Source organism: Haliotis rufescens, unplaced genomic scaffold, assembly GCF_023055435.1.
Source record: "Haliotis rufescens isolate VD_foot unplaced genomic scaffold, xgHalRufe1.0.p SCAF_11, whole genome shotgun sequence".
In the NCBI taxonomy this organism is placed as follows: domain Eukaryota; kingdom Metazoa; phylum Mollusca; class Gastropoda; order Lepetellida; family Haliotidae; genus Haliotis; species Haliotis rufescens.
Window position 1 is genome coordinate 31,142,561 of NW_025963791.1, and position 18,574 is coordinate 31,161,134.

General features: G+C 41.3%; 2 protein-coding genes across 8 annotated transcripts in view; one reads left to right on the top strand and one right to left on the bottom strand.

Annotated features, from left to right (window-relative positions):
- Positions 1–1,443: 1,443 nt before the first annotated feature.
- Positions 1,444–5,515, top strand: LOC124132562. The gene is made up of 2 exons (XM_046496522.2): positions 1,444–1,592; positions 4,234–5,515. The coding sequence occupies exons 1-2, from the start codon at positions 1,577–1,579 to the stop codon at positions 5,052–5,054; spliced, it is 837 nt and encodes a 278-aa protein (XP_046352478.1). The 5' UTR covers positions 1,444–1,576; the 3' UTR covers positions 5,055–5,515.
- Positions 5,516–9,813: 4,298 nt separating this feature from the next.
- The window catches only part of LOC124132561 (heparan-alpha-glucosaminide N-acetyltransferase-like), a 30,043-nt gene continuing 21,282 nt past the window's right edge, over positions 9,814–18,574 (bottom strand). For 5 of the 7 annotated variants that reach the window (XM_048392550.1, XM_048392549.1, XM_048392548.1 and 2 more), the window contains exons 14-16: positions 17,928–17,998; positions 16,170–16,282; positions 9,814–12,521 (exon numbers count right to left, since the gene is read on the bottom strand). In XM_048392550.1, the coding sequence (XP_048248507.1) occupies positions 12,346–12,521; positions 16,170–16,282; positions 17,928–17,998 (360 nt within the window). In that variant the 3' untranslated portion in view covers positions 9,814–12,345. Of the gene's footprint in view, positions 12,522–13,308; positions 13,519–16,169; positions 16,283–17,927; positions 17,999–18,574 lie in introns of all 7 variants that reach the window. The other 2 variants (XM_048392546.1, XM_048392545.1) reach the window with 2 other exon arrangements.

The following is an 18,574-nucleotide window of genomic DNA, read 5'->3' on the forward strand; positions in this document are numbered from 1 at the left end:
TTGATAACACTCCAGCTTGATAACACTCCGGCTTGATAACACTCCGGCTTGATAACACTCCAGCTTGATAACACTCCAGCTTGATAACACTCCAGCTTGATAACACTCCGGCTTGATAACACTCCGGCTTGATAACACTCCAGCTTGATAACACTCCAGCTTGATAACACTCCGGCTTGATAACACTCCGGCTTGATAACATTCCAGCTTGATAACACTCCGGCTTGATAACACTCCAGCTTGATAACACTCCAGCTTGATAACACTCCAGCTTGATAACACTCCGGCTTGATAACACTCCGGCTTGATAACATTCCAGCTTGATAACACTCCGGCTTGATAACACTCCGGCTTGATAACATTCCAGCTTGATAACACTCCGGCTTGATAATAAACCAGATGTTGTTATCCATAAAGTTGTACGTTTTTTTACTTACTCACTAACTTCTAGAATGTCAATAAAACAGGGAGTAAAGTGGCATTTTAATACCTTTAACTGACATCTTCACTAGTGTTGGTTCGAAACCCGGATGGGACCCCCCAAAGTACTAGAATCTTTACTTTACTAAGAAAATGTGATATAAATATAAAATTTGTTACAACATAATTCACATTCATCTGAGTGCTTGTGTACAATAACTGTCTGTGGAGCAATATGAAGAAGATTAATTAGCGAATATGGTGGAACCTGGAGGGACCTGGATTCCGCCATTTGGTGGGAATGAGTGAGTGAGTTAGATTTTACGACGTCTGTGGCAATATTCCCGCCATATCACGGCGGAGCAACACCAGAGGAAGAGTTGTTCCAATGTGTTGAATCGAACCCGGATCAACTACTTAGAAATCACTGGGCTTCTCCAACGCTCTCATTAATGTTATTAAAGGAATTAGGACATCAGCACAAACCATGAACAGGGACAACTGTTTATTTAGGATTCGAACCAGACATGTCCAATTCTCCAGCTGACACAACCGTAGCTATGATCGTTGGTTCGAATTCCAGTTCGCCCCGATTATGTTTCTAGGTTTGTCCCAAGTGGTAAACGTCTGAGACCTGCATCACTCGGGCTTTCCTCCCACATTAAGCTGACACGCCGTGATATAGCTGGAATAATGTTCAAAGCGGCGTTAAACCCAACTCACTCACTCACTCACTCACCCATTACTCCTACAAAAACTCCAAACTCGCTGTCATCATCGTTTAAAAACCCGAAAAACATAACCTCCGATTGTCTAAATCTCCCTTCAACACATGGAAATTAAATAACCATGTCTACAATTGAAAAAGTAACTCTCGTAATTCGTCTGTTTTGTCTGAACCACAGTCGCTATATGGCTGAAATAATGCCGATGCGACGGTAAATTTTAACTCACTCACTCACTCTGAACCACACCGACGTCTGACCTTGACCCAGCCCATCTTTCACACCCTTCCCTCGCCATGAGTTGCCGCCGCGGTGACTAACACTAGCATAGGGAAGTAGTATTACTGACACTAAATCCGGCAACACGGTAGTCCCCACTTTCACAAACTGGTCGCCACAGCTGGTCGTCCCAGATTACACGACACAAGAAGATGGGCTCTACATATGGTAAGTGACAATAGTCTCATCTTTCATACACCGATATTAAATCATCTGTCATTGTGCATGGCCAAATAATTGATACACAAACACGGTTTCGGACCATTAAATAATATCGAAACGAGCGAGTTAGGTTTAATGTATTAAAGAGCTCTCGAAGAGTTCATATTAAACGTGAACGCCAAAAAACAAGTCGATTATATGACGAAGCATGTTCCACTCAAATCACTGAAAAGAAGACCGGGTGTTCGCGAGAAAACTTACCAGTGACATTTACTTGACATTCAGTATAATTAATGTAATGAAAATATGTTTCATAATGTCTATATAGAAACCCTATAGACCCTTTTCAGATGTTTTATTTGAATGACTGCATGTTCGACAATCTCATGAAGCAGGAACCTCTATTCAAATATGTTAAGAAACGTCAGGGTAGCTGTACAACGCCATGTTTTCAATTCTGTCGCGTCGGGGTATTGAACACTTATAAGAAATGAACCGTAAGACCCTGAGCATCATCCAGTGAACGGCAGGTGGGGCTTTATGAGATGGCCAGCATCCGCCTTACACATGTCAGGGTGGCCCAGGCTTTAGTCAATGTATGTAGAGTGAGTGAGTTCGAATTTAACATCACATCAGCGACATTCCAGCCTTATCGTGGACAACTAGGATGTGTATACTGGTATCGCACATGAAATCAGGAATTCCACACGAAGAACCGCTCCACAATATACTACTCAAAAGAAATTAAGATAGTATTAGTTAGTTTGTTGTTTAACGCCAAATTTAGCAATATTCCAGCCATATGACGGTGGTCTGTAAATAATCGAGTCTGGACAAAACAATCCAGCGATTGACATCATGAGCATCGATCCACGTTATTGGGATACGATGACATGCATCAATCAAGTCAGCGAGTCTGGCCACCCGATCCCGTTTGTCGCCTCTTAAGACAAGCATAGTCGTCTCTTACGATAAGCATAGTCGTCTCTTACGACAATTATAGTCACCTTATCTGCAAGCATGGGTTGCTGAAGCAAAGGAGTTAAGGGCCACCTGATGCTTTCAAATAACTATTCTTAATTTGCCATCACAGTTGTACTGTTGTAATGAGAAATGGGGATAACGAAAAATGGGGATTTTCGTAAGATGAACAGACAGACATGTACTACAATGTTGGCGACCAATATTATATGGATACCATATCTTAAAACAGCAAGCTGTGTAACTGTTCCAGCCCACTTAAGGCCAAGCTGATATCAGTACACTGGTAGCATATAATACATTGTTAATATAGAAACCATTGCAATAACAAGATCTCTTTATTAGCGGCTTCTAATATCTATTGAGTATTTCGTGTTTAGTTATTCGCGAAATAAATTTTTGTAGGTATTTGGTGAGAGAGAGATATCCACGAAGTAAACATACACGATGACATAAACTGCAGGAGAGCGTATTGATCGACAAATACTAAGTGTCCATGCGGCTGAAGGAACGTATAGTCAAGTCGTACGCCATATGGCAGTTACAATATAATAAGGAATGAAACGCTTCCGATATAACACCAGTTACATCAACAAAAGTCATCGACAAACGCACTTTACGAGGCGATATTGGTGTGTAAACTATTCACCCAAAGTAGTCATCATTGAATTCCTGATATAAAACAAAAAACAGTGTTACCAGTTGAAAGAACCGCCTCCGTGGTCTAGAGGTAGAGCGTCCGCCTGGGGAGGGAAGGGCCGGGGTTGGATCCCCGGCCGCGTCATACCAAAAGATGGTACTTGTTGTTACCCTGTCTGGCGCTCGGCATTAAGGGGCTAAAACAAGGACTGGTCGGCTCGGAGTCAGGATACTGTGTTTGAGTGGGGTATTCATGTTAAACTGCGACATGGTATCTCAGTGGGCTAGCCTATAAATCGGCATCAGTCCGGACTAGTACAAGCAGCCACACACACGTGCATGCACGTCGATATATAAGTGCAATAATTGCGACGTTAAATCTCATTTCACCTTACCAGTTGATAGAGTGTGCCGTCAATGCTGTACCTATGCTCGCCAATATTCAGTATATGGTTACGACAGTAATAGGGTTAAAATAGTGGTAAAACTTAAGTAACTAATATTACCCTTAGAGACCAATTATATAACAAGGTACAAGTTCTATTTATGTGAATATCAAACGTGCATCACAGACATTGCATAGATTCTTATCTAGGCTTATCTTAGCAAAGTCGTATACAATGGCAGGGTATTATAGCAATTGTCTATACAATACAGGAATTGCATTGCATGTGTATTTAGTATCACTTGCAATAGTAACAGTGACTAATGCTCACGAAAGGAAATGACGAGGTGAGGTGAAATGGGGTTTAACGTCGCGTCCAAGATTTTTGCACTTATATAGCGACGTGCATGCACGTGTATGTGTGTGTGTACACGTACATGCACGTCGCTATATAAGTGCAATAATCTTGGACGCTACGTTAAACCCCATTTCACCTCACCTTAAAAGCGGCGTAAAACTCACTCAGTGATTGACCGAGGGACACCATCAGTGGGTGGTCTCCATCATCAGTTCGTCGCTCGCGTCTTCAATAGCGTTAGTGCGATATAAATGTTATGTTAAGAGATGATTCATATGTTTCAGAAAGTCAGGAAAGCTTCAACATCCGCAGCGACGGCGACACGGAGACACCGGAAGTTGTTGACGTCGCGGTTCTGTCTGTGAAAGGCTCGCAGGTTATAGTGGTGACAGACCACAACAATAACTGTCTCAAATCTTTCTACACCAAGGACGGCCGGAAACAGAATTCAAAGGTGAAAACCATAGAAAAGCCTCTAAGTCTAACAAAACTTCCATCAAACAGGGTTGCTGCAGCCGTATGGCCAAAACGTATAGTCCTGGTCGAGGCAACTCCAGATCTTCAATTCCTGTCCAGTCTCCAGACATGCAAGCAGTACCGTGGCCTGGCGGCTCTGCCCGATTTAACATTGGCAGCAGCTTCTGTAACTCCAGGCATCGACATCTTGGATATGAAAGGACACGTCCTAAGGTCGGTCTTTGTACCAGACACTGCTCAGCAAATCAATCATGTTCCATACTTTCTTTGTGCGTCACAGAAAGGAAACATTCTGGTGTCGGACTATGGATCAAAGTCCGTGTACTGCTTCTCGCCAGAGGGACATGTTCTTTTCGCGGACACGCCAAGGGGTGAAATGAGACTGCAAGATCCTCGTGGAATTACCGTCAGCAAATCGGGGGATATTTTCCTGGCAGACTGGGGAGCCAATGTCATAATACACCTATCAGAACATGGTCAGTTTGAAAGGCACATTTTGTCTGGTAACGACGGTATTACTAAACCCCTTGGTTTATGTCTGGATGACCAGGAACAGTTGTATGTGTGTCTTCCGGGCGAGGTGAAAGTGTTTAGATGTGCGCCTTTGAAGCTTATAAACTTTACCTGATCCATCTTAAAGATGTAAATTGGGATGTAGTGCAGAAGCCCATAGTCGTGTCACACAGGAATAGTAACCTTGGAGGCTTCTAACACGTCAATGAGACTGTTACTCCTGAAGGTATATTGGCTACATAGGGTGTACTGTTAACAATAACTCAATCACAATTTTCACACCAAATGACCCAGCAACCCATGCTTGTCTTAGGAGGAGACTAACGGGATCGGGTGGCCAGGTTCGCATATCCTGTCCCTAAACTGTCATCTTGGTGAACTGTTGGAGGCAATCTGTTCAGATGCATGACCAAAATGTTCCAGGTGACTTCTTCACTCTCGTTACTTTGCAAACAGTCCCGTGAAGATTCCGGGTTAGAATAGATCTCACCAACCCATGCTTGTCGTAAGAAGCGACAAACGGGATCGGGTGGCCAGGTTCGCTGACTTGGTTGAAGCTGTCATCGTATACCAATTGTGTAGATCGATGCGCGTGATGTCAACCACTGGATTGTCTGGTCCAAACTCGATTATTTACAGACCGCCGTCATATAGCTGGAATATGGCTAAGTGCGGCTGAGTGCGGCGTTAAACAACAATCGAATCCAGATTCGACCTGATTATGTCTCTTGGCTTTACCAAAATGGTAAACGTGTGGGACCTGCATCGGTTTTTATCTCACCGAGAGCAGACACGCAAGGATATAACTGCAATACTGTTCAAAGCGGCATGCTCTAACATGCCAGTTAAATACATTTGAACTGTCCATAATACACTGGACCCGTGAACACATCCGGGGTAGAACAGGTCTTTAGCAACCCATGCTTGCCGAAAAGGGCGACTATGCTTGTCGTAAAAGGTGACTAACGGGATCGGGTGGTCAGGCTCGCTAACTTGGTTGATGCATGTCATCGATCTCAATTGCGTGGATCGATGCTCATGATATCAATCACTGGATTGTCTGGTCCGGACTTGATTATTTACAGACCGCGGTCATATAGCTGGAATATTGCTGAGTGCGGCGTTAAACAACAAACCAACCAACCAACCAACCAACCACAATACACTGTCATTTTAATACTTCATTGTATGTACCGCTATGAATATTCAGTTCTGTATGAATGCAAAATTAAATCTTTCCTTATCGAGTGTTTTTAATGCAAAATCAATACTTGTAAAACATTTCCTCTTTGTGATGTCTGCCTTCCTACATGAATGTTTACTGTCGTGCTGCGGCTTTGATGTCGTGCTGGTGACGATCGCCTTATGACCTTATGACCGTGTCACGCAGACTGACTTGTATAGCCTCCGAGCTCACGTAACTCACAGCTGCAGACGGCTGAAGCTTATACGATCTTGCCGTTTTTTCTACTCCAAAACACGATTCATATGATAGTGTTACAAGAGTCAGATTCGTTACAAAATGTTCAAAGTCAATGTTCACATGTCCAGTTGCATACAATTCTGATCTCATCTTTTAGAGCTTGGCTGGCGACAGAATAATTCTAAAGATTATTATGCATGCATTGATCTGATAAAACTTCCGTCTTGGGACCTGCCGAGAAATGTTTAAAAATCATAGCACCCGGCATGATGTATTCAAAATCATTTATTTAGGGTTTGGGGTAGGTTGCCCTAACCCAGGCATAATTTGAATCAAGGGATACAGGCCGACTTATTTGACAAAAGTTTGTACAGGAATGTGGCATGTCAATTTCTCAGCAAACAATGTGAAATAGATCCCTCTCACAGTGGAACCTGGTGGGGTGAAATGGGGTTCATGAATATTGATTCTACTATCATAGATTTCTATTGGATATGGAAAGGGTTTGAACACTTTATTTATTCATTATTTATTATTATTATTATTATTATTATTATTATTATTATTATATAGCGACATGCATAGCGGTGAGAGTTTGTGTTTCCTAATACTAAGGCTAATGACGGTTTCATAATGCTTGCCAACTGAGATACAATGCCACAGTTTAACACTCCCCACAGAGTGCCTGGAGTGTTGAAAATCAAGCTGCCAGTGCACTATTTATAAAGTTACCACAGTTACCTGTGATCTAGGAAAAACAACACACACATATAGCATAGTCATGATTTAAATAGCACTTCTCATGCATCTATTTACAGCTTCAAACATATATGAAAAAGAACAGTAAGAAGACTTGACCATATTAATATGAAATACTGCAATGAAAACATTTACAAGTCGGCTAATGTTTCCACAAACTCATAAAGAAACTTTGGCACATACACAGACATAACATCTCCCTTAAAAGTATTTCAAAGCGGTTCTCAAATAGTTCCACAATGCATAAAAAGTGATGACCATTTCGTCAGCAGCTACATCTAATTTCTCATCAGTTCTTGACAGTACTAGACCCATGAAGATCCGGGGTAGCTATAGATTAGGTCATCAGCAACCCATTCTTGCCGTAAAAGGTGACTGCTTGTCGAAAGAGGCGACTAACGGGATCGGGTGGTCAGGCTCGCTGACTTGGTTGAAGTATGTCATGGATCCCGATTGCGTGGATCGATGCTCATATCAATCACTTGATTGTCTGGTCCAGACTTATTTACAGACCGCCGTCATATAGCTGGAATATTGCTGAGTGTGGCGTAAAACAACAAACCAACCAACCTAATAGTACTATATATGTGGTCCAATTCATGATTACTTTTTCTTTTTGGCTTCTGAATTGTAACACAATATTGGACTGTAACCATTATGTTAGGCATGTGTATTATCATCTGCAGCTGGACTGGTCAGTTTATCTTGTGTAAGATGTTGGTGTAAGAAGTGAATAACCAATCAATGGATTAAGAGTGTTAGTTTGGTGAAGTACCACATTATTCTTGTATTATCAAGTCACATCAGCATCACAAACAGGGTGCAGGTGGGGACTGGTGTGAGGCTGACACACCAAGCATAAGAACAGGGTAGAATCTGAGACAAGTGATCAGTTGATCAGTAAATCCTAGCTGCCATAAATTTCAACTCTGCTGTGCCTGTCTACTCGTCCACCCTTGCTCCCCCTCAATCTACCCATCCACCCTAGTTCCCCATCAATCTACTCGCCCACCCTTGCCCCTACCAATTTACCCGTCCACCCTTGCCCCCCATCAATCTACCCGTCCACCCTTGCCCCCATCAATCTACTCGTCCACCCTTGCCCCCATCAATCTACTCGTCCACCCTTGCTCCCTACCAATCTACCTGTCCACCCTTGCCCCCCATCAATTTACTCTTCCACCCTAGCTCCCCATCAATCTTCTCGTCCACCCTTGATCCCTTCCAATCTACCCATCCACCCTTGTTCCCTACCAATCTACCTGTCCACCCTAGCTCCCCACCAATCTACTTGTCCATCCTAGTTGCCCACCAATCTACTCGTCCACCCTAGTTCCCCACCAATCTATTTGTCCATCCTAGTTCCCCACCAATCTATTTGTCCACCCTAGTTCCCCACCAATCTATTTGTCCACCCTAGTTCCCCACCAATCTACTTGTCCACCCTAGTTGCCCATCAATCTATTTGTCCATCCTAGTTCCCCACCAATCTATTTGTCCACCCTAGTTGCCCATCAATCTATTTGTCCATCCTAGTTCCCCACCAATCTACTTGTCCACCCTAGTTGCCCATCAATCTATTTGTCCATCCTAGTTCCCCACCAATCTATTTGTCCACCCTAGTTGCCCACCAATCTATTTGTCCATCCTAGTTGCCCATCAATCTATTTGTCCATCCTAGTTCCCCACCAATCTACTTGTCCATCCTAGTTCCCCACCAATCTATTTGTCCACCCTAGTTCCCCACCAATCTATTTGTCCATCCTAGTTCCCCACCAATCTACTTGTCCATCCTAGTTCCCCACCAATCTATTTGTCCACCCTAGCTCCCCACCAATCTACTTGTCCATCCTAGTTCCCCACCAATCTATTTGTCCATCCTAGTTCCCCACCAATCTATTTGTCCATCCTAGTTCCCCACCAATCTACTTGTCCATCCTAGTTCCCCACCAATCTATTTGTCCATCCTAGTTCCCCACCAATCTATTTGTCCATCCTAGTTCCCCACCAATCTATTTGTCCATCCTAGTTCCCCACCAATCTACTTGTCCATCCTAGTTCCCCACCAATCTACTTGTCCATCCTAGTTCCCCACCAATCTACTTGTCCATCCTAGTTCCCCACCAATCTATTTGTCCATCCTAGTTCCCCACCAATCTATTTGTCCATCCTAGCTCCCCACCAATCTACTTGTCCATCCTAGCTCCCCACCAATCTATTTGTCCATCCTAGTTCCCCACCAATCTATTTGTCCATCCTAGCTCCCCACCAATCTACTTGTCCATCCTAGCTCCCCACCAATCTATTTGTCCATCCTAGTTCCCCACCAATCTATTTGTCCATCCTAGTTCCCCACCAATCTATTTGTCCATCCTAGTTCCCCACCAATCTATTTGTCCACCCTAGCTCCCCACCAATCTATTTGTCCATCCTAGTTCCCCACCAATCTATTTGTCCATCCTAGTTCCCCACCAATCTATTTGTCCACCCTAGCTCCCCACCAATCTATTTGTCCATCCTAGTTCCCCACCAATCTATTTGTCCATCCTAGTTCCCCACCAATCTATTTGTCCATCCTAGTTCCCCACCAATCTATTTGTCCATCCTAGTTCCCCACCAATCTATTTGTCCACCCTAGCTCCCCACCAATCTATTTGTCCATCCTAGTTCCCCACCAATCTATTTGTCCATCCTAGTTCCCCACCAATCTATTTGTCCATCCTAGCTCCCCACCAATCTATTTGTCCATCCTAGTTGCCCATCAATCTACTCGTCCACCCTTGCTCCCGATCAATCTACTCGTCCATTCTAGTTCCCCCTCAATCTACCCATCCACCCTAGTTCCCCACCAATCTACTTGTCCATCCTAGTTCCCCACCAATCTACTTATCCATCCTAGTTCCCCACCAATCTACCCGTCCATCCTAGTTCCCCACCAATCTACCCTTCCACCCTTGCTCCCTACCTATCTACTCGTCCATCCTCGTTCCCCACCAATCTACTTGTCCATCCTAGTTCCCCACCAATCTACTTGTCCATCCTAGTAAATACAACCTCCCTTGCATCAATAAATGTGTAATATCATGAAGGCTATTACACATCCCTACTTCCCCCCAGTAATAACTGAGGGAACATCACAATTGGGAACTCTAAAAAAACAATACTAAGGAAGCATGACATCAAATAAAACAAAAAAGCTGTCCCTTTATCCAAATATTAATAAACAATTATCTTGGATATAATTTTTGACGTGGCATGATGCATTACAACATGGAATAAACAACTTATGTCAACATGACCAACAGGGCAATGGGGTAGCCTACTGGTTAAGGTGTTGGCTTGTTACGCCGAAGGCCTGGGTTCAATTCCCGACATGGGTATTATGTGTGAAGCCCATGTCTGGCATCACTCGCCATGATATTGCTAAAAGCGACAAAAAATCATACTCACTCACTCAACATGATCCCTAATAAACGTGATGCGGTTGATCTATTGACAAGGTATATACCAATATTGTTAATAACATTGCTCAAGTAAACAAACAACAGCAATTTCTTCAAAGCTCTCACAGACAAAAGAATATCCTAATGATCCTTTATCTTTAAGACATTATTTATTACATAAAAGATTTTGGTAAAATTTCATTCATTCAAGTTTAGAGAAGAAGAGTTTATGATTCGGTACAGTCATTCTGTCCTGAAGAATCTCAAGGGTGGTAGACTGCAAAACAATCTCAACAATCCCAACAATGCCAACAAAGGATATAAACAAACAGACATCTATAAACGAAAAGACAAGATACCGGCATTTGCCAAACACAACAACATTAACCAAGTCTCACATTGGACGTATCTCTAAGTACAAGGGCGGTCGGGTAGCCTAGTGGTTAAAGCGTTCGCTCGTCACGCCGAAGACCCGGGTTCGAATCCCGACATGGGTACAATGTGTGAAGCCCATTTCTGGTGTCCCCCGCCGTGATATTGCTGGAATATTGCTAAAAGTGGCGTAAAACCATATTCACTCACTCACTCACTCTAAGTACAAAGAGTCTTGCTTGTCAGGTATTATCATGATTAGTATGAAAATGGAATTACATACCCCATGTGAACTACACAACAGTAAAATGCCCTTAATATACACATATTTCATATTGGTGAATGATGATTACAAATGTGATAAGAAATTGATATTTTCAGTTTCATGTGAACAGGACTTCGTGAAAGAGGTGATCTAGTATCACTCATGCAATGTGTTAAATGATATAAATAATTCTTAATCAAACCTAATATTGTTAAACTTCTTGGTGCCTCAATAAAACAAAATATGTTGTCCCTCACATAAGCAATAAATAAGCATGTGTTCACAAATAAAATATTTACGACAAAATAAAATGTATATTGGTTATCATTAACCTTAAACACTATGTACAGACAATGCAAATCTCCCTCTGCATCTGTCACTTTGGTTCTGAAATATGTTAAAGGGGGTGTTCTCCATGATGACTCGGAGACATGACAGGTCCAAGAAGCAGGCAGTCCAAGCCCAGGCAGTGGAGACATGGCTGATGTCTACTCCATCGCATGTACATTTCACGTCCATTTCCATCTTGTCGAGTCACGTGTATTTTGATGTAGATGAGTCGACACTCTTGCCTTGGGAAGATGGTCCATTTTACTTGCACTTGCATCCATTTCACGTCCATTTCAATCTTGTCGAGTCAAGAGTGTCAAAGGGCAAGGGTGAAAACTAGATTTTTATAAATAGACGAGTAGTCACTCTTGCCTTCGGAAGATGGTCCATTTCACTTGCATTTACACCCATTTCCATCTTCTTACGGCAAGAGTGTTAAAGGTAAGAGTGGAAACTAGACTTTGATATAGATTAACTGGCACTCTAGTGGCAAAAGATGGTCCAATTCATGTCCATTACACTTGCATTTACGTCCATTTCCATCTCTTGAGGCAAAAGTTTCAAACGGCAAGGGTGAAAACTAGACTTTGATATAGATTAATCGGCACTCTAGCATCAGGAAGATGGTCCAATTCATGTCCATTACACTTGCATTTACGTCCATTTCCATCTCTTGAGGCAAAAGTTTCAAACGGCAAGGGTGAAAACTAGACTTTGATATAGATTAATCGGCACTCTAGCGTCAGGAAGATGGTCCAATTCATGTCCATTTCACTTCACTTCATGTCCATTTCCTGTACATTACGACACCTGATCAGATGGAGACAATGACGTCCTTGACGTAGAGGTACAGGGAGACAAGGAACCAGAAGAATGTCCCCCAGGCGGACATGGCGAGCTGTGCTGCGTGAGTGTGAACTACGGGGAAGTGTACTGGGCTGCGGTTAGCAAACACTTCATGGCCGACATATATAAGAATGGGGTTCAGTCCTGGAACAAATGTTATTGTACATATTAATACTCAATTTGTGATGACAAATAAGGTTAAAAAAAATAAAGTTCCATATCTAAACAAAATAGTTTCTCAGAACATCCGTTACTGAACACAAGTCCTGTTATGATGGCTGTCCCAGAGCGTAATATATGTACTCACTTGGTATGAATCGCAACTGTGAAAAACATGACTAACAATCCTTGTACGCATGTAACCTACTCACCACCAGAATGTATACTACTCAAAAGAAGTTAAAGTTCACCCGATGTTCTCATGCAGGGATGAGAATGGATATTATCGTTTTCGGCTGAAACATCCTTGCAATGGAGCATTGTCCATGATTTGGGGGTGTTTATGGGGGAAGCCATCAGATTTTAACAAATGAGTGGTCGCTAAAATTTGCGGATCTGTGGATATTCTCATCCCTGCTCATGCTATGACAGATGACTAAAGTCATATGAAAAAATCGGTCATTCCTTAATTTCTTTTGAGTAGTGTATATATAAGCATTATAGTACAAGAACAAATCTTAAATTAAGTGAAATGGTGAGAGAATGTTAGCATGTTAGTAATTATTAGTGGTGATTAGTGATAATATGCACAGGCTATGAAACAAATCTATAATAATATTGACTTGAAGAAAAAAACATAGAAGCAAAGGATATGATGCAGAACATTGTAGTGAATTATTATCTCAAAATGAAAAAATACAGAAAGACACCAAAAAATTCCAATTTAAAAAGACTTTTTTGTCGAGAAAGACGAACTGAAAACAATTAGTACCTTCACCATGACAACACACAAACTCCACACACTGTTATACAGCGATGTAGAGCTTCATAACATGCAGTCTGTATGTGACAAAGCACCAGACTGCGGGTCCCCAAAGGTCCATGAACAATGCCCAACCATGGCTGCCCGGCACGGCCACCGTGACGGGGAAACACGTGGAAAACGACTCATGGCACACGTAATAGAAAATGGAATTCATGCCTGGTAAACAACAGAAAAAGCATCTACTGACAGATCTAGAAATAATCAACATATTGTCAAAATGATTTAAGATTCTGTTCAATATTCTCAAATATATGTGTTTACTTCTACCTATTTTGACATTGATGTCCTGAAAACCTGAGAGTCGTGTTTAGGTTATAGTCTGCTGGAACAAAATAAGGGAACGGCTTTGAAGAAAAGCATATACGCCCTATTTTGTACGACATTTTGTGCACCATATCCCACCAATCTCTCTAGCTCCCATTCCCCTATTATAAATTATCAATCCGTAACAGTCATGTTTAAGCTGTATACTGTTGGAACAAAATAAGGGAAAGGCTTTGAAGAAAAGCATATTGGCCCTATTTTGTACGACATTTTGTGCACCTTATCCCATCAATTTCTACAGCTCCCTTCCCCTATTATAAATTACCAATCCGTAACAGTCATGTTTAAGCTGTATACTGTTGGAACAAAATAAGGGAAAGGCTTTGAAGAAAAGCATATAGGCTCAGGCTCCCCTTCACCCATAGTAAATCACCAGTCCCTAACTTCAGCCCTCTTTGCCTGCTAACTCAACTGTCAGATGTGTGTACTCCTACCAGGTACCAATGACAAGAAACACTAGGTTCTTGCCAGTCTCACACATGGTAATAACTGACATATCCAACCTGGACTTAGACAGAGGCGAACACTCCCCCTTCAACTCTCTGTACAGGACATCACAAGGAAATATTTCATTATCCCAGCAAGATAAAAAGATTTACAAATGTCCTTCATCCCAGAACATGGGTAATGATGTTATCTAGCTAGACTGAGGGGCATGCTTGATATAGATTTACAGATTAGGCCACACATTTTTAATTTTTCTTTCCACAGGCATGCTGCCCCTATTGAAAAGTAGCAGGTTTAAGAAACAAATTAAACATAAAAGTAGTTATTTTTATTATGTGTCCCACTAGTAATATAGACCCCCTTATACAATATAACATGTTATATATAAATTCCATGTCTACATCGCTATAAGTGATTCAAGAGGCCACCTGCAGTTTTAACTCCACGGCAAAATGACTTTCACATAAATAAATAAATAAATAAATAAATGATTGACATTTATTTTTATTTTTATTTCGACCGAACTTGTGTGGAAAAGCTGGAATAAATCATCATACATAAAATTTAAAAAAGTGTGACTTTGTGTTGACTGTCAGTAATGTCATGAATTATTTCTGGATCTGTGTCATCAAACTACAACAAAAGTTAGTAAGAGTGAGTGAGTGAGTGAGTTAGTGAGTGATTATTATGCAACAGTCAATGATATAATATAGCTACATAATAAAACATGTCAAAGATCCAATCTGGATGGACAAACCAGTGGTTGACAGCATAAGCAAGGATCCATATTAATGATCCATATTAATGGTCCATATTAATGGTGTAGCATCACACACACTGGCCACACATCATACTGAGTGGATTACCATCAGCTGGCTCTGCTGACAAGCTTGAGGTACTGGGGACCTGCCCCGATACCCCCAACAGGGAGAGACAGTAGGAATTCAAAGTGCATACATACAGAAGTGAATATATGCTACAGTGCATGAATACACTATAGATGCAAAGACATAGGAGCCCCGCAAACCACAAGCGTCATCCACACTGATAATCTGGGCTGGAATGATCAGGAGTTCACCTTTCATTTCACATTCACATTTACAATGAAAACCAAATTATATCAAATTGCCAACTTTTCACATTTCTATTCATGAGTCAGGGAATTAATAAATTAAACTAAGACCCACTGTAATAGCCAAGTTGGGTAAAAAGCATTATTTTGTCAAAAAATGGGATATTTTATTTTCTGAAATTGGGATGTCAGTGATGGCACCACGACATGATGCAAGTTCACGAGAATACTTTGTTCAGGTGAGCTACAAATTTATGTTTTAAATGGCATAGATACGAATAAAACAGTATTTCAAGACACTTTAAACATCATCTTCTATGCCTTTCATTTAACATCTGTTGACTAAGACAATCCACCTGACTAGCAACACCTCAGCCATAAAACTTCATCGTTTCCAAGCCACCAGCCCATCACCACCATTCATTTAGCATCTGTTGACTAAGACAATCCACCTGACTAGCAACACCTCAGCCATAAAACTTCATCGTTTCCAAGCCACCATCACCACCATTGAGCACAACAACTGGGACATGCTTCTACAATCTATCAGCCAGCATTGCGTTAATGGGTTGTGGACACTTTCAGTCGATCGAGACATGGATGGTTTAAACCAAAGTCTTACATAAGTGATTCCAATTCATAGATCATTACTTCAAAAATCCAATGAAAAAGAGTCTAGTTTCCCCAAATCACAGCGGTACAAATGCAATACCTTCCAAGCTTCAGCACAGGTATGATAGTCTAAGCATTGCAATTCCTTTGTGAAATGGGCCAGGGTGAATTGTACAAAGTGATCTTAGCGCAAAGGTGATCGTAACTCCCATACCTTAACATAGATTTACATAGTCGTAGGGCTAAGGTTGTTTTCAACAACGGCACCCAGGTGTTCCAGCAATGCTGGCTACAACAACAGCTACTACTACAAAGCACCCGGTAGCTCCCCACCTCCTGACAAGCATCTCACCTGGGTAGCAGAATGGTGCTCCACTCCACACCTTCCACACATCAATCAGCAGGTAGCACAGCATGAACAAGATGAAGGCAAGACTTGACAGCGCCAGCACAAACGACAAAGACCTGGAAATTGTTTTGTACAATAAGATTTTGTTTTTGTTTTTGTTGTTTAACGCCGCACTTAGCAATATTCCAGCTCTGTACAACGATCTGTAAATAACCGAGTTTGGAAAAGACAATCCAGTGATTGACATCATGAGCATGGAGGTACACAGATGGGACATGATGACATGCATCAACTAAGCCTGAGACAATCCAGTGATTAATGTAATGAGCATCAATCCACGCAATTGGGATCGATGACATGCATCAACCAAGTCAGCGAGCCTGACCACCCAATCCCATTAGTCGCCTCTTCTGACAAGTGTGGTTGCTGATGACAAATTCTCACCTTGATCTGTACAAACTGTACGGGTTTGTACAATAAGACAGGTAACTAAGAAGAACAAACATCTGGCAGTGATGGAACTTATTTGTGATGGTTAGTAGCTTCAATACAAACAAGTATCTGAATATAAAGTTATATAAATCTATATTTCACTCCACTCAAAAATGTTGAAGGTGTCAGTTACTCAGAAATGTTAAGGGGAGATAACTCTTGTGACAATTTTGTCATTTATTACAGTCAGTTTTGTTTACCATACTTTTGGCAGCGATAGTATCACGTCTGTGTTGGCTACACAGTGGCCTGCTCATCTTTTCAAGGCAAGTGTGTTAACTGACTACAAAAGTCCAATTCCCATCCTTGCCGAACTCTGCTGGAATTTCCAGACTCGATCGTAGAGCTACCAGAGTTATGTCCCTTCTATGTACCTCCCATTGACCAATTAGATTCCACCTCTCAAACTACTTGCATTTGCTTCCAACAAAACGGCGGCACCCTGTCAAGACATTCTTATCGATAATCAAGATCTATGTCGTTTCAAAACGGGCCTTACCTCGCGAAGTGCATCATATCATTTGAGCACCTTGATTAAAAGCATGAAAAGATTTGGAAAATATCTGTCGATGCCCAATAACCAGTACACATGCTTTGCAAATGCTGCAGTTGACTGAAATCTGATATCCATGTTGTTTATGAACAGCATGTCTAGTTCGTTGCATGATTTTGATTGGTCTATGCAAAGACTCATTAGTCCAGCCAAACTGTAACACCGGAATTCCATGCTATTTCGGCAAGGATGGAAACTGGATTTTAGAGTCAGTTAACTCCCTTGTCTCAGGATGATGTGGCCTGCTGGAACTAAAACTGGGACATATTCATCCAATTACTGTATTCAACGTAATAAGCGCCCAGGGCGCTCTCAAAATTAGAAATAGGGGGCTCTTATTAGAATATTATATTGGTGATAAAAGGAGAGTTTAAAGATACATTTCGTGGTTTATGCTGACAGCCTGAAATGTTTATGTACGACAGTTATATTTTACCTGAATGTAATTGCTCATAATTAAGGGTGCATATAACACACGAGTGTGTATTATACGCGAATAAATAAGTCTTGTGTACATTGATCAATCGAAAGGGGTGCCAATTGGGATTTTTCACTAGCCAATATATTGGCAAATGTCGCTGTGGGCGCTTATTAGAGCGGGGCGCTTATTACGTCGTATACGGTAACTAATATTTTGTTTCTTTGTAACTTCATATCATCGTACAACAGCATCATGTCCATGTTGCCATGAAGCTATATCATACATGGTGACTCACCATAGATTCTTGCATATAGGGATAAAACCATCATTTTTGGATGCTTTACTTAAAATGGCAGCAATGACTCCCTGCAACAAAGTGAAACAAGGGTCAGCAGGAGATGACATATCCCCCCGGCCTGGTACAATTCAGAAATGGAGTTTGGCTACTTATACCCCACGTTTGGTTCATTGCCATTGGATGCCTTCACTTCAGAGAAGAAAAATATAATACTGTAATAATTTTCAATATCCAAAATCATCAAAAGGCACAAGTTTACCACTAGATCAGCAAGATATATTCTACGGTTAAAATCATGTAGAAATAAATAACCTTGAAACACTAACAAACTAAATTTGTTCATTGGTATTATCAATCCAATGTTTCAAATTGTTTAACATTTACTTATCTTTTCTTTTTTTTATATTGTTTCTAAAATGAAGTACCTGTCATATAAAATGGCCTTCTGCCTAGGGTAGCAGAAAGCCCATGACACATATCACAGCTTATCAGTCCATGAAAATAAGGTTATGGATTTTGGGATTTTGGAATTTGCATCTATATATAGAATTTTGCAATTAGTAAAAGTAAATCGAACACTTAATCTGTTTTTATGTTCTCTCAACTCCATAAAGTATCAATTCTGCACAAAATGTCATATTATA